Source organism: Tenrec ecaudatus, chromosome 17, assembly GCF_050624435.1.
Source record: "Tenrec ecaudatus isolate mTenEca1 chromosome 17, mTenEca1.hap1, whole genome shotgun sequence".
Lineage (NCBI taxonomy): Eukaryota > Metazoa > Chordata > Mammalia > Afrosoricida > Tenrecidae > Tenrec > Tenrec ecaudatus.
Window position 1 is genome coordinate 19,928,212 of NC_134546.1, and position 15,476 is coordinate 19,943,687.

General features: G+C 53.1%; 1 protein-coding gene and 1 non-coding gene across 2 annotated transcripts in view; both read right to left on the bottom strand.

The window, feature by feature from the left end:
- Positions 1-15,476, bottom strand: part of PLB1 (phospholipase B1) — a 132,026-nt gene that overhangs the window by 3,328 nt on the left and 113,222 nt on the right. Inside the window, exons 48-54 of the mRNA XM_075536066.1 lie at positions 14,994-15,045; positions 12,695-12,775; positions 9,935-10,000; positions 8,741-8,835; positions 7,325-7,406; positions 5,812-5,916; positions 5,354-5,449 (exon numbers count right to left, since the gene is read on the bottom strand). Of these exons, the coding sequence (XP_075392181.1) occupies positions 5,354-5,449; positions 5,812-5,916; positions 7,325-7,406; positions 8,741-8,835; positions 9,935-10,000; positions 12,695-12,775; positions 14,994-15,045 (577 nt within the window). The remainder of the gene's footprint in view (positions 1-5,353; positions 5,450-5,811; positions 5,917-7,324; positions 7,407-8,740; positions 8,836-9,934; positions 10,001-12,694; positions 12,776-14,993; positions 15,046-15,476) is intronic.
- On the bottom strand, positions 6,712-6,874 carry LOC142431254 (U1 spliceosomal RNA). Its single transcript, XR_012780787.1, has one exon. It is a non-coding gene; the product is annotated as a U1 spliceosomal RNA (small nuclear RNA).

The window sequence follows — 15,476 nt, forward strand, 5'->3', positions numbered from 1 at the left end:
AGGAAGAGTGGGTCCTCCCTGTCCCACCTTCTCACGGACCCTGCCTAAAACATCCAGCCTCCATTCATCTTAATATCTGCCTCTCTTCGAGTCCTGAGCCCGTCCACCCTTGACCTTCAGGTACTGCCAATGAGGGCAGTGAGGACATCGGAGCGCAGTGAGGACATCGGAGCTCATCTCGAGCTCAGCCTCTGCTCTGCATGAAGAATGCGCACTGCCTCCCAGCGCAGAAGGTCAGCACAGCAGGCTGTGCTTCGTAAGAAGCGCGTTCACTTCCATGTAAGAATGGTGATCCAAATCCCCACCCCGAGCGAGGACACAAGGCGCCATTTCTGCTGTGACACTAAGAAAAGCCATGGTTTTTACTTCTCCAGAAGCCCATCGGGTCCCACACTGGGGCCAGTTAGGAATACACCAATCGTTCTGTGGGGAAACCCCACTGTCACAGTTGGGTCTTCCTCCTTTCCATGGACCCTGCACCTGACCAGGCAGGATGGCCCGCTCCAGGGTCTGGTGTCCTCTGGTAGAAAGCAGGGCCAGGACTCGGCAGAGTTGCATTGACCCAGACAGTAGACCAGTGGTTCTCAACCTTCCTAATGCCTCAATCCTTTAATACAGCGCCTCATGTTGTGGTGACCGCCTCCCCCAAACATAAAATTATTTTCGTTGCTACTTCATAACTGTATTTTTTTCTACTGTTATGAATCTGGCATTAAAGGGTCGTTTGACCCCCAAAGGGGTCATGACCCACAGGTTGAGAACCGCAGCAGGAGACTGAGGTAGCCCATGGACAGAACAGGTCGAAGGCAGTGGCTCGGAGACCGTGCACATGACAATGACCTGGGAGCTTCTAAAAGAGACCAAGACCAAGTAACCAATGACATCATGATCTTTGGAGAGGAAGCCCTGACACAGTGTTGTCTTGTGTTTTTTCCTTTCTAAAGTACCATAAACATTTTATTGTACCAGAAGCATTTTATTGTTGCTGGCATGCGTACTGAAGCAAGCACAAATCCTAAGGGACCTGTGAATGAACGCTGATCAAGTGATCATCCCCAGTGCCCAGATCAAGACGCACAACGCCGCCAGAGGCCCTTTCCCTGTCCTTCCCAAGGACTGCTTGACCCTGGAACAAAGCAAGGGTTAGGAGCGCTGACCTGCTTCACAGGCTAATCCACATGTACGTGCCAGCTGGCCATTGGCCAACCTGGGTTTGAACTGTTTGGGCACGGGTCTCCTGCCGCTAAGCCACATGCTGCAGGCATCGCTTCAAAGGCTGGGTGACCCGAATCATCTCCCAGTGAGCCGTTCTCTCCATAACTGCGAGCACCTCCCCCCTCCCCCCTCTTAACTGGAGAGATGATGAGTGTCGGTGTGCTAAGTGGGCACTGGAGCTCACCACAGTGGTTAGCAGGAAAACATGCCACGTGAAAGTGCCCACGCAGGTCAAATGCATTCAGTTCAGGGGTCAACTGGATTAGTCCTCTACCCACAACCAGGAGAACCCACAATACTGTCTTCCCACACCAGACGTTCATGGACTTTACTTTTCAAATGTAGATTGTGGCTGAAGCTTTTCATTCCCTTGGCTGTAAGAGCTCCATTCCAGCATATGACTGTAACACAGTTCACTTATCTCCTCTACTCTTGACAGATGTTTGGGGTGCTTCCAGTTGGGGCTACTGTTGGTAGTGGAACTATGGAAATGCTTGTATGTGTCGTTTGGTGAGTATGGTCGTGTCTTTCTGTCGGGGTTTTACCTCGGAATGGAATTGTTGAATCAAAGGAATCCACACACTGAGGGGGGTTGGAGTAGAGACCCAAATGGACATTCACCATCCTCCCACCCCCCAGCAACAGAAGGGCTATAAGGAAGACGAGTCAACCAGGATGCACACATCATTCCTCTGGTTCCTGAATGCTTCCTCCCCCCGACCCCCCACTACCTTGACCCAGTTCTACCTTACAAATCTGGCTAGACCAGAAAACCCACATTGGTGTGTTCAGATAAGATATAGATAAAATTGCTCTCATGGAATTCAGGACAGATAAACCCCTCAGGAACAGCATTGGGAGTGGCGAAATCATGAAGGTTGGGGGATGGTCGGGGATGGGGATGGGGTAGGGGGAACCCATCACAAGGTTGGCTATATAGCCCACCCCCACCAAAGGGGATGAAATGTGGGTGAAGGGAGACAATGGACAGTGTGAGATATAAAATAATAATAGCAATATATAATTGATCAAGGATTCATGAGGTGGGAGGGGAGAGGGGAAAGAAGCAGATCTAACACTGAGAGCTCACGTAGAAAATGTTTGGGAAATGACGATGCCAACATAGATACAAACATGCTTGACACAATTGATGTATGGAATGCTATAAGAGCCCACAATAAAATGATTAAAATAAAAATAAAACCGCACAAAGTAATCCACACAGTCAGCTTTCCCAGCGAATGCCCGGTCATCGTGCAAAGTGGCTTCAGGGCACCCCTCCTTTTTGATGGGTCCAGGCGATGCTATTCTTCAGGCAGGCCGGGCGAGGCTGGTCAAAGGAGGCTAAGCTGGAAACGGGGAGGCCAGGCAGGAGGCCCGGCTGTCACATTGCTAGGGGAGGGTGGGCTATAGGCAGCCAGGGGAGCAGAAGCACCAGACATGAGAAGAAGCTCTTTATGGAGGAAAACGTTCCTTGATGCCGCTGGTTCTCCTGGCTTGGACTTTGCAAAAGTTTGGGGATAAGGCACTAGAGAGGAGAAGCAAGAGATGCTGCCACCGTAGGGTGCCCCGGACACACCAGCCAGAGCCAGTAGACAACTATGTTATGGAACCCTAGTTAGGAGGCAGGCCTTTGCTGACTATGGGCATGTTCACTGCAGTGGCAGCAGGGCGGCTGGGTGGCCCTGAACTGGCCAGGACATTCAGGAAGGACACCTAAGTTCTAGTGCCTGCCTGGCTGTCTCCTGGCCATCCACCTCACCTCTCTGTGTCCTAGTCATGAAGGGGACTGGCTCTGTAGCCTGAGAGATATGCGCCGGCTCTTATGGCCTACTGTCTACTTTGTGTTCCTCCAGGATTGGAGCACGCACTCACTCACTCACTCACTCACTCAATGCCAGCGAATGGAGGCCAACTCACAGTGACCCTACAGGACAGGATAGAACTGTCCCTGTGAGTTTCCAAGACTGTAACCCTTTCTAGGAGTAGAAAGCCCCGTCTTTCCCTTGACATAAGAGTTTCTGGGACTGCATCTCTTTCCAGCAGTAGAAAGCCCCATATTTTCACCTCCCCTACACGATCACTGAAGACAAATGGGTGCATAAACAAATGTGGTGAAGACAGCTGATGGTGCCTGGCTATCAAAAGATATGGCTTCTGGGATCTTAAAGGCTTGAAGGTAAACAAGCGGCCATGTAGCTCAGAAGCAACAAAGCCCACAGGGAAGAAGCACACCAGCCTGTGTGATCACGAGGTGTTGATGGGATCAGGTATCAGGCATCAAGTAACAAAAAATCATATCATTGTGAATGAGGGGGAGTGCAGAGTGGGGACCCAAAGCCCATCTGAAGGCAACTGGACATCCCCTTACAGAAGGGTCACGGGGAGGGGAAAAGCCAGTCGGTGCAGTGTAGCAACGATGAAACATACAACTTTCCTCTAGTCCTTAAATGCTTCCTCTCCTTCCCCCCAACTACCACCACCACTATCATGATCCCAATTCTACCTTACAAATCTGGCTAGACAAGAGGATGTACACGGTACAGATAGGAACTGGAAACACAGGGAATCCAGGACAGATGATCCCTTCAGGACCAGTGGTGAGAGTGGTGATACCAGGAGGGTGGGATAGAAAGGGGGAACTGATTACAGGGGTCTACATATAATCTCCTCCCTGGGTGATGGACAATAGGAAAGTGGGTGAAGGGAGATGTCAGACAGTGTAAGATATGACAAAATAATAATTTATAAATTATCAAGAGTTCATTAGGGAGTGGGGAGGGAGGAGGAAGGGGAGAAATGAGGAGCTGATACCAAGAGCTTAAGTGAAGAGTAAATGTTTTGAGAATGATGAGGGCAACAAATGTGCTTTATACAACTGATGTGTGTATGTGATACGAGTTGTATGCGCCCCCAATAAAATGATTTTTAAAAAACCCAAAAAGCAAAGAATTTTTTAAAAAGTAGGAATGGCAATATTAGTTTCTTGCAAAACAAATCTCAATTCAACATCTGCTATGAAAGAAAAATAAAGGTTTTATGATAGTTAAGAGACCATTGAGGAAAAAAAGAAAGCCCCTTATTTCTCCTGACGTGAAAGAGTCTGACCCTAGTTTTCAGAGTAGAAGGCAGGCGGTGTCAATATAAAAATCAAAGTCCGGGAAGGCTGAGAGCCTGCAATGAAGCCGGCCCGAGACACAGGCTGGGCCTGTGTGCTTCTGAAAAGAGGAGGTTGTAGTAGGGGGGCCTGGGGTGCAGCTAAGGAGACCATCACCATTGAGGGTCAGCCGAGGAAGCTCCTGGACACCCTGGGTGAGTTAACAGGTGGGGGCACCTTGACACCTCAGTGGCCACAGACCACACAGCCTGAGACTGGAGTGAAGGGAGCTGGGTCCTCACCAGGGAAGCAGACAGGGGGCGTGCCGACTAGGTGGGGATTGGCTTACCCGCAGAGCAGAGATCAAAAGAAGCTATTGGGTTGAGAAGCATCCCATTTGCCCTGGGCAGGAAGATGCATCTCTCAGGTGAGCCATCCCTGTGGCCCCTGGGCGTCATGTCCGTACCCAAAGATAGCTTTCTCCCCTTACAAAGGATCAGGTGACAGACTGGGAAATGAGGCTCGGGCAACAGTCTGCTTTTTGGTGTTGAGAGAAATAATAGCTGGGAAGAGCTGAGCCCCGAGTGTGGCAAGGATACCGGGGCTCACATGTGTCAGATGCTCATTATGATGTTGTGCGTACATTATCTGGGCTACTTTCCTCCGAGCTGTGTGTCAGTTTCACTGTTTTATAGACATTGATAAAGATGATCAGAGAGATCATTTGAGCTCAGTCTTTGGCTAGGAATCCACTGAGCCACCTGCTGGCACAAGAAAGTTCTTCCTTCATTCCAAAAAGACAGAGAGGGGGCGGGGGGCACATTTGCCCACGGGGCTGATCATGTCACCCACTCTGTCTGATTGCAAACGTTCACCCCTGACGTCAGTAGGGGATGTGTCTGCATGTATGCCTTTGGACACCCCCAACACCCCGGGACAAATGAGGCATGGCACCCCTTCGGGTGTTGGGAGGAAAGGCATCTGCCAGCGAGTGAGCAGGCTGGCCACTGGGCATCAAAGCCCCGCCCATGGGTCGCTCACCATGTTGTTCCAGAGGGCGATGGCCAGCTCGGCGTGACCACGCTCTGAGAAGTAGAAGCAGTCGTCTGAGAAGAAGGTGAGGTCGGTGTCCCCTCGCTAGGACCAGAAACAAGAGGGTTATTCACGGGGGTGGGGGTGGAAGCTTGCCCCCTTCCCCACCTCTCTCTGTCCCTTTCTCCTGCATTCTGCTGCCGAGTGGCCCAGATGCCAGCAGGCAAACTCTCAGGATGGGGTGGAGGGGAGATACTTTAATAAATGTTTTAACTGGATCATAATTTCCAGCTCTTCTATTCCAGGGGTTGAGAAGAATCTATGGGAGATGCTTTCCATTCTATCTCAATCCAGCAATCCTCAGGGCTGCTGATGGTCTCCCTTTCTCCCCATGTACCCCCAACTTCCCATCCTCCAGACAGACAGACACAGGGCGGACCAAGAGACCCCCGTGGCCCGCAGCTTACGCTGTTCACTGGGATGAGAGTGTGTTGGAAGAAGGGCTGCACCACAATGGCAAAGTCCTCCCGCTGCAGGTAGCGGTGCTGGTAGGCCAGCTTGGAGACGCCGCTCTGGGGTGGGAGAGAGACTGTCAGTCCTCCAGGCAGGCTTCCCTCAGCTGGCTCCTGCGGCTGCTGCTTTGCATTGGTTGAGATGAGGGCCAGGCCACCCCCGACCCAGGTCTGGAAGAGGCTACTCCCTTAGTCCACATCCTGTGGGAGCCCCCATGTCCCCAAGACCCTAGGCAGTGCTCTGGGGAGCTGAGTCGAATTGCCTGCTCAGAAAAGATCGCCTTCAGACCAGCTTCCACTAAAGCAAGCCAAGCCGGGTCAGAGCCACTGAGCAGACTGCCTGGGCCCAAGGTCACCAGCTTCCACTTGTTGAAGAATCAGGACCCGGGACTCCAGCTCAGGCAGGGACTGTCCTCACAAAGCATGGGATCTTTGGGGGCCAAGTGCCCACAGTCTTTGGTATGACTGTGTCACCGAGTGTGGGGTATGAAAGGGGCAGGTGGGTATACTTCTCAAGGTGCTGAGTGCCTCGCCGGGAAAGTGAGAGAAGATGGGAAGCCAGTGGGCTTGAGGTCCGCCACGTGCCTCCCGAATCTGATATGAGGACGGGGCTTCGGGGGAAGTGGAGTCAGGGGAGGCTTCTTCGATGAAGACAGATCTCCCCTGGGCACGAAGATGGGTGTTTTCTGGGAGGCCCAGGATGGCAATGACGAGAGGCACAGAGCCAGGGCAGAGTGGGTGGTGACAAGGAGTGTGGTGGGGGGCAGATGGTAGGAAGAAGGGGAGAAGCACTGGGGGTGGGGTTAGGCAGGCATCAGCATGGTGGGGTAAGCCGTATGCTTTTTTCCTTTTTTTCAGGGGAGAGCGTGAACGCAGTCCCCACTACCACCAATTCTGCAGTCGAGTTTCCTACATTTGGGGAAATCGCAGGGGTCAGCACATCTGGAGTGCAATGGATGAGCCTCTCCCTGGGAAAACCACCTTCGTGATCATGGTGTCTCCCCTGCCAGGTAAGTATAAGCCATGTGCTCTTAAGAGGGCAGAGGGAGAGGGCAGTGGATTCTCAGGGAAGACCCAGAGGGCAGTGATCACTTCCCCTTCCGTCTGGGTGCCACATGGCACCCATGGCCCTGATCTGGGCAGGGACTGGAGTCTGTTCTGCGAGTTGAACCCTGTCTACCTGCTCTGACTGACCCGGGGTTTGGAGGTCAGAATTCGCCCAGCTTCCAAATGAGGTCTTCCTGACCCACACCATGTGTATACATAGCCCCTTTCACGCTTTGATGTCCGATTGCCCTGGATAAATATTCAAGTGTATATGTGTCTCTTTTATAGAGATCTAGAAATGCTCCAGGGGTGGTGGTCCACCTGGCCCTCCCCAAATGCAGGTCCCAACCAAACGCCCTCACTTTGGGCCTCTGGGGGAATGTCCCCTTGGGGCAGGCAGGGGTGGGACACAGGGGCTCACCTGGAAGTTCCAGTTGAGCTGCTTCAGCATCTGCATCTCTGGGGTGTTCTCCTGGGAGCCCCTCAGGCAAGTGCAGTTGCTCCTAGGGGGCAGAGACTCTGAGGCAGAGACTCCCCTATGGATACCTGACCCCGAGGGTCAAGCAGTTCGACTCTGACACATACAAGAGACTGCTCCCCGCCGGGGCCTGGACCCTGTGCTGGTTCATATGGGCAGTGAAGGCTGGGAGGGGAGCACATGTAAGTCCCTCCCCAGCACACCCTCGATCGACTCCGAGGACTCGAACTCAGGGAGCCTGAGCGCCAACGGGTGCTTAGTGAGAGAGAAGGCACAAGACATGCGCCCTGGTCCCCATGCCTCCTTTGGGAGATGCTCCGGGCTCTGGTGTGGGGAGGCTGTGCATTCCCCTTACCACCTGACGGCTCCTTCGCAGGCCCGGGGTTTCTTCAGAAAGAGCTTGGAGGAGACAGGGCTGACGTCGTGGGAAGAGAGCCATCATGGCCCTGTCTCTTGGTATAGCATTCTCTCTCATGTTCCTTCTACTGCTTGAGACTCTCTCGGAGCTATCAAGTAGCCCGAGACACACTGATGAGATGGAACACAATACCAGCAGACCCTGGACGGGTCATTGGACCCCAAGCTCCATTGGCTCTTCCCTCTGGTTCCTGCAAAAGTGGGAACCAGCTCCTGTCCTTCACAGAAAGCCCATTGCGCCTGGAGAGGACTCATCAGCCCCATGCAGAATCTCCATCCCTTATGAATAAGAAGCACCAGGAATATGGGTGATTCTTTGGCCTAAGAAGATGCCAGAGTATATAACTCAGCTCTGATGACTTCTGGCCCCGGTGGGAATGCCTGACTTGTACACCACTACCTACACCCAGCCTGGATTCCAAGGCAAGTTGCATCACGGGTGCGATCAAAGCTACTATATTTATGGAGCGGTGACCCTATGTGTGCCGGCTGCCGGCTGTGCACTTTCTCTCGATCTCACAACTGACTAGCAAGGAAGATGCTATGCCTCCCATTTTACAGGTGAGTCTTAAGAGGCCCCAAGAAGCTCTGTGGTTTGTTCAAAGCCCCACAGCTTCTAGAGGTGGGGTTGACACCAGAGGCAGCTATTCTGAAGGCTCTTTGCCCCGTGCTGCCGCTCAACAAGGAGCAGCTCCCCAAAGTTGGACTTGGGAGTCACAGACAATGTCAAGGGGCTTTAAGGGTCACTTGCTCCATCTCCCTCTCTTCAAAGGATAGCATGCTGGGGCCCAGAGAAATGAAGGGACTTAGACACACCCAACAAGGCAGAGGCATTCCTAGAGGATTCTCCAAGTGCCTGGCTAACTGCAATGCCAGCCATCTGGCTTTGCCAGCACCGGCCTCACGTTGGCACCTGTGAGCCCCAGGGAACCCACCACTTACTGAGCGGCCAGCGGCATGGTACATTTCCCACTGTGGCCCTGGTGCAGGCCAGTCAGCTCCATGACCTGCACCACGTTGATGAAAGCCCTTGGCAGCTGTCGGGGGCAGAGGGGCTTCATTAGTCACCAGACAATTGGGTTGGAAGGACACTAATTAGTACTCTACCATCTGACTTCCCCCTTCTCACTTTGCCAGTGAGGACACAGCTCCAGAGGGGGGCTGTGACTTGTATGGTGAGGAAGAATCCTCTTCTCCTTTTCTTTCATTAATAAATCATTTTATGGGGTGCTCTTATAGCTCTTATACCAATCCATACATCCATTGTGTCAAGCACACTGGTACGTATGTTGTCATCATCATTTTCCAAACATTTTCTTTCTGCTTGAGCCCTTGGTATCATTTCCTCTTTTATACCCTCTCTCCTCACCTGCCCACCCTTGTGAACCCCTGATAAATTATAAATTATTATTAGTTTCATATTTTACACCACCCGTTGTCTTCCTTCACCCACATTTCTGTTGTTCATCCCTCTGGGGAGGGGTGAGGAGGGGGTTGTATGCCGATCACTGTAGTCGGTTCCCCATTTCTCCCCTTTCCACCCCCACCTTCTCCCTACCCTCATGGTTTTGCTGCTGCCAGTACTGTTCCTGAGGGTTTATCTGTCCTGGATTCTGTGTGTCAAGAGCTCTTATCTGTACCAGTGTACATGTCTGGTCTAGCAGGACTTGTAAGGTAGAACTGGGGTCATGATAGTGGAGGGAGGAAGCGTTAAAGAACTAGAGCAAAGTTGTGTGTTCCATCGGTGCTCTACTGCACCCTGACTGACTCATTCCTTCATGGAAGAATCTTCTTTATTGACCCTGCGTTGTAGATCGGGAAGGGGGGACAGACAGAATTAGCTTGCTCAAAGTCACAGTGCTGGCAAAGCCACAGTGCTTGCAATGTCACAGTGCCCCAAAGCCAGGCCAGCTGGCTCCCAGGGAAATTGCTCAGCCACCATACAGTAGTGTCTGACCCTCAGCAGAGGAGCCCCCATCCCTCTCCAGGACCGTGCAGGTGCACACCGTGTGGGTATCTCTGCCCGTGTGCATCCTATTGAGCACAGTTTTCATGGATGCACGCAGGGAAGGAAGCCTCTCCGCACTCACTGAGGGCAGACAGTGTGCTCAGGAAAGTGCAGCCGCCTTTTCCTACCTCTTCATAGAAGATGTCCAGGGTTTGTTGGATGTGCCGAATGTACTCCTGAGCGGAGTGGGCCTCCTGTGCAGGAAAAAAGGGGCTCACCTCCATCTCTGGCCTCCACTCAGAGAACAGGACCAGGGCATGTAGTACCTAGCACAGGCCTGCTCTCGGGGCTTGGGCCATGGGCAGAGTGGGGACTCAGGACTTCTGTGGCACTGGCCAGGCTAGGCAGCCTACCTGTTGATGCTACTTGGACACCCAAGGTCACTTGTACAAAGTTGTCCCTTGACCCTTAATGGAGCCTACAGACACTCCCTACTCCCACCCCAGTTCATACTATCTCAAGTCCAAGGGCAAACTGACTGTGCTGGGCCCTGCCGGTTCTCCAGCACATCTCTCACAGCCCCATCCACCAGCCGACTGACTGCAGTCTTCTCCAGCTCCCGAGGACCAGCCACATGCTCTCTTTCCTCTGAGCTTGGCACCATGATGGTCCCACTGTCTGGGACCCTTCACTCTCCACCCACCCTGACTTCTGGCGTCCCTCATGATCAGCCCAGGGTCTCCTCCCTTGACCCATCTCCACCGGAGGCTGACTTAAGATTGTGTCCATAGCATCCTGGGGGAGGCGGTTAGAGGTAGGACATAGTAGGCGTTTGGAAATGCTTGCTGGCTAATCTCAGCCTTTGGTTTCTAGCACGAAGTGGATGGCCGTGTGCTTGGGATGGTCCTGGGCTCCTTGAGCGGTGTCAGCAGGAAACCCATACTAGCGGCGGCTGAGGACTTAGTTCTCCTACACAGGTGCAACTAAGTGCCCGCAGGAGGTAGGAGTAAGGACTGCATGGGTGGCAGCTCAGACAATTCTCTCTTTTTCTTTTTCCTGAGACAAATTGCTGTGTGCCAGGACACCCAACAAAGGGGTTTTGTGGATACCTAGTCATGACCTGACCTCAGCCACCCAAAAGGATGATGGGTGCCCAGAGATGGAAGGAAGGAGCAATGGGCAAGGAGACCATGCACACTCAGGAATCCCAACCTTGTGTTTCCACCTGGTTCTGCCCACTTCCTTGCCAAGGTGACTAGGGCCTGGGCACCAGCTTGACCAGCCTCTCTGACCGGAGGTGGGAGCGTACCAGTTGTGAGTGGAGAGCAAGTAGGGAAAAGCTGGATGGCAGTGACCTTCCCTCAGACACAGATGTCAGGATTTTATAGACTCCTTCTGAAGAACCCCTTCACGCTGTTCTGGATTCTAGGTCAAGTGTAAACCCCAACGGTCTACACAGTTGCTAATCCAACCAGGTTAGCTCTTCATCTATGACCGGCCCCTCACCTGTGTGCCCCCCACCCCTCCATCCCACTCTGTGTGGGCTCAGCTAAGGGCAAGGGACCTGGGAAGACAACCATGAGCTTCAGGACCCTCGGAGGAGTAGACCCCGGTTCTGGTCTTGGTTTATACAGCTGGCAGACGTAAGCAACTACTCACACTTGGCTGAGGTCATCCCAGGGGTGACCTTCAGCACCTGGTACTCTCAGGAACAGAGACCTGTTTGCCTGAAGGGTAGATATTTGTGGGTTGTCATTGTGAGCTGCCGTTGGGTGAGCTCTGACTCCTGGGGACCTCCGAGGACAACAGACTGCAACACCGCCCAGTCCTGGGCCGCCTGAGGACAGCCAGCGTGCTGAGCTCCCCTGGGGCTTTCCAGTGTAGCGCTCTACTGCACGGTGTTCCCTTGCGGCCTACAAGAGTCCGACTGCTGATGTCTGAAAGTAAGTAGTCCAGCCTTTCGTTCTCGTCTCCTTCGGACCCCGTCTCGCAGCGGTGACCACACTGATCATCGGAATTCTAGTGGCATAACTGAGCGTCACACTAACACGTAAGCCATCGCACCATGACAGACTGACTTGGGCAGGGGATGGGTTTGTGGCCCAGGAGAGGGGAGTCCTACACCCCTGGTGGGCACAGCTTCACTTTGGGTTTCCAGGAAGTCCTGGAGGTCAGGACACCAGAACAGTGAACCCCCACCCCCGCCCCCAACCCCTCAGGGTTGGATTACTTCTGACTCTGGAGTCTGAGAAATAATGGCGAGAGCCGAAGTGAAGAGGCTTGGAGGAGCCAAACCTGTGGGGGTGGGGGTGCGGGGTGGAGATGGTTCTCATCAAGCCTTTGGTACTTGGCCCCCTCCAGGCACAAGGAGTGAGAAATTCCACCCCTCCACACACAGGACTGCTCAGCGGCTTCCTGGAGCCTTTGAATTGAGACAGCTGCCTGTTTGGCCTAAATATGCCTATGCTGTCCCCAACTGAGAAAGAGATAGATTCCTAAAGTGACAAGCTCCAACAGTGTGTAAGTCTGAACCTATTTCCCCAGAGGAACCACATTAGGAATGGGATCTGGCGTTCCCAGGCCTGTCTGCTAGAGTTGGTCGACTTGTGATGTCTCCAAAGGGCACCCAGCCACTCTCGGGACTGGTCCCGCTTTATCCAATCTCTGCTCATAACTTAGCTCAGGTCTTCCCTTCCCTAGGAAACATGCCGCCGTAAAGGTCAAGAGACTGGGGATCCAACACAGCCTTCTCCCAGGGGCACTGGGCCAGTGGGAAGGGCCAGGCACTACGTGGGCAGACTTGGGTGCCTGGAGACTAGGCAAGGGTGATGCATGCCCATGATAGAGAGTTATGGGAAGGGTCATGGCCCTTCAGCAGGATCCTGACAGAGGTCAGTCAGCAAGTCTACTTCTCAGGTCCCAGAAGGGCTTTGTCAGAAAGAGCATACCGGGTCCTCACAGTAACGACACAAATCGTTGCTCCCGATGAGGAGAGTGATCAACTTCCAGTCCTTCTCCAGATTGATGTCCTGAGGGGACAGAGACACTGAGGTCAGACCTGGGGAGAGCCACCTGCACGTAGTGCTCACCAGGCCAGACAAACGTTTCCATCCTGCTTAGATCAGAGCAGAGAGAAGACACTATGTGAGACCCCCTCACACCCCAGACCCCCATCGTCTGGGAAAGGAGCTCCACAGAGTAAGCGTGTGAGTACCTGTGCACATGCGGGCGGGTGTACATGGGTGTCTCTGTGTATCTGCTGCCCCAGTGATAACATCACCTTTCCCTTGGAAAGTCTCTTTAGAAGACTGCAGTCTGTGGTGCGATCCAGTGCATGGGCCCCACATGTTCTAGAGCCCGGGAAAGGCCAAGTGGATGAACACGCCCTGAAGTGGGATCTCGGAGCGTTTAAAGGAGCCAAGAGCACAACGTGCCTCTACAAGCAACTGCTGCAGTACGTCCCAGGGGATGGCCAGACATTCGAGCCAGATTTAGAACAGAGTGCAGAACGAGGGATCTCCTAGCTGATGTCAGATGGATCTTGGCTGAAAGCAGCGAACACCAGCAAGAGGTCGACCTGTGTGTTGTTGCCTGTGCACTTGACTGTGTGGTCATGTAGGATAACAACGGGAAGGATGTAGGATAACAACATGTAGGATAACAACGGGAAGGATGAGAATTCCAGAGCACCTCACTGTACTCCTGTGGGTCGTATCCATGCACCAGAGGCCGTCGTTTGGACAGAAGTACAGGCTTTAAAATCGGGACAGGTGCGCATCAAGGTTGATGGCGCTTTCACCATATCGTTCAGCCTGGATGCTGAGCAGATTGTCAGAGAAGCTGGGCCCCAGGAGAAAGGATCCAACATCAGGACGAGAGGAAGGCTCCCTAGCCACTTGCAGCAGGCAGGGGACACAGCCTCACTGCTGAACGTGAAGAGCTCTGGGGACACTTACAGATGAAGATCAAAGACCAGAACAGACTATGTCTCAGCCTCAAACCAGAATCCTCACCATGCACCGATAGACACCCTGATACACGGAGAAAAGCCTGGCGTCGTCCAGAATCACATTTTACTCGGATCTCCAATCACAGCCCGTGGAAGCAGCAGTGAAGAAAGCAACTGCCAGGTGGTGCTGGGTCAGTCTGCCACCAAAGGCCTCTTTAAAGTGATAAGAAGCAAGGGTCTCACTCTGAGGACTATGGTGGACCTGACTCCGCCATGGTGGCTTCAAATACCTCATACGAGTGCCAAAGTTGGACAAGGAATCAGGAAGATTGAAGAAGAGTTAATGCCTTTGGATTATGATGTTGTTGAAGAACATTACATCTACCATGGATTGTCAGAAGGAAAAAAAAACAACCGGACACATCTGTTTGGGAAAAGAATGCTCCTTAGAAGCAAGGAGGTGAGACTTCATCTCACATGCTCTGGACAGGTTCTCAGGAGGGTTCAGTCCCTGGAGAAAACAACATGCTGGGTCACGTGGAGACGCAACACCACGCAAGAAGACAGGCAACGAGGTGGATGGATACTGTGGTGGAGACAAGGGGCTTAGGCACAGCGGTGATTGTGAAGCTGGTGCAGGGCTGGACTGGGCATGGGCTCAGTGTGGGTCAGACAGACTCTATGGCACCTAACAAGAAGAAGCAGAAGTCTAGAGGTACGTCTTGGAAGAGTTCTTTGGGCGCGGGCCCAGGAGAGGGAAACAGCGAGAGAGCCTTTCGTCATCGACTGAGAGGTGGAAGGTAAGGCCTCCCAGTCATCTGGTCAAACAGTGAGCCTGCAACCGTCCAGCCACCACTGTCCAAGGGATTCGGCCAGGAGCAGAATTCCAGGAACACAGAGTGCCAGGGTGAATTTTCAAGGGGCTGGGTGAGCTGAGCGGGGAAGAAGGAAGAATTGGAATGAGCGGCCTATTTTTAGAAGCCAATGTTTACATCACAGGGGTCACCAGCCAACTCTTGGGGACAGGAGGAAGCAGCTGGAGGCAGCCAAAGCCCCAGTTTCCGCCCACTCTGGGCTGCACCTCTCCCTGCTGCAGCCAGCCTGTGGGAGTGGTGGTGGGCAGCCTGGGGCAGGGAGAGTGGGCAAACGGGGAGCCTGTCTGGTAAGGCCTGCTTCTCATTGGTATCATTGGCTCCTATGGAAGATGAGCCTGGTGAGAGGGGACCCTTTTAGGGCTGTGACACCCTTCCTGCTGGGACACCCTACCCCGCTCTTTGGAGGGATGACCCGGTACTCACGGGGCTCTTCTTCATCAGCTCCATCAGGTCCCGGGCCTGGGCCGGCATGTCTCTAGACGAGGGGGGGAGAAGGGGAGGCTCAGGCTGGCTGAGGAGCAAGGGCTTGGACTGTGGGATTTGGGCTTGGGAAAAGACGGGCTTCCGGAGGATGGTACAAAACACTCAGCATATCCAGAAAGGCTTTTTATTCTTAAGAAGTTTCTGCCTGGTATTAAAGAAGAGCTTTGGGGCAACTTGGGGGCCACAATCACGCAGCCTCTGCCGCAGGTTCTCCTGTACCCAAACTGCTTCTTCTCAGGGGTGCCTGGTGCCCCATGAGCACTAGGGCTAGGATTCAGGCAATCTTCCCCTCAAGGATTTACCCTTATGTTCTATCAGGTTCTTTCATTGCACCCTGAGTCTGTTCGTTTCTTATCTTTGTTTTAAAAACCACCTTTTGCATATTTGAAACACGTCACAGCCCTGAATTATCCCTCGGCTCTC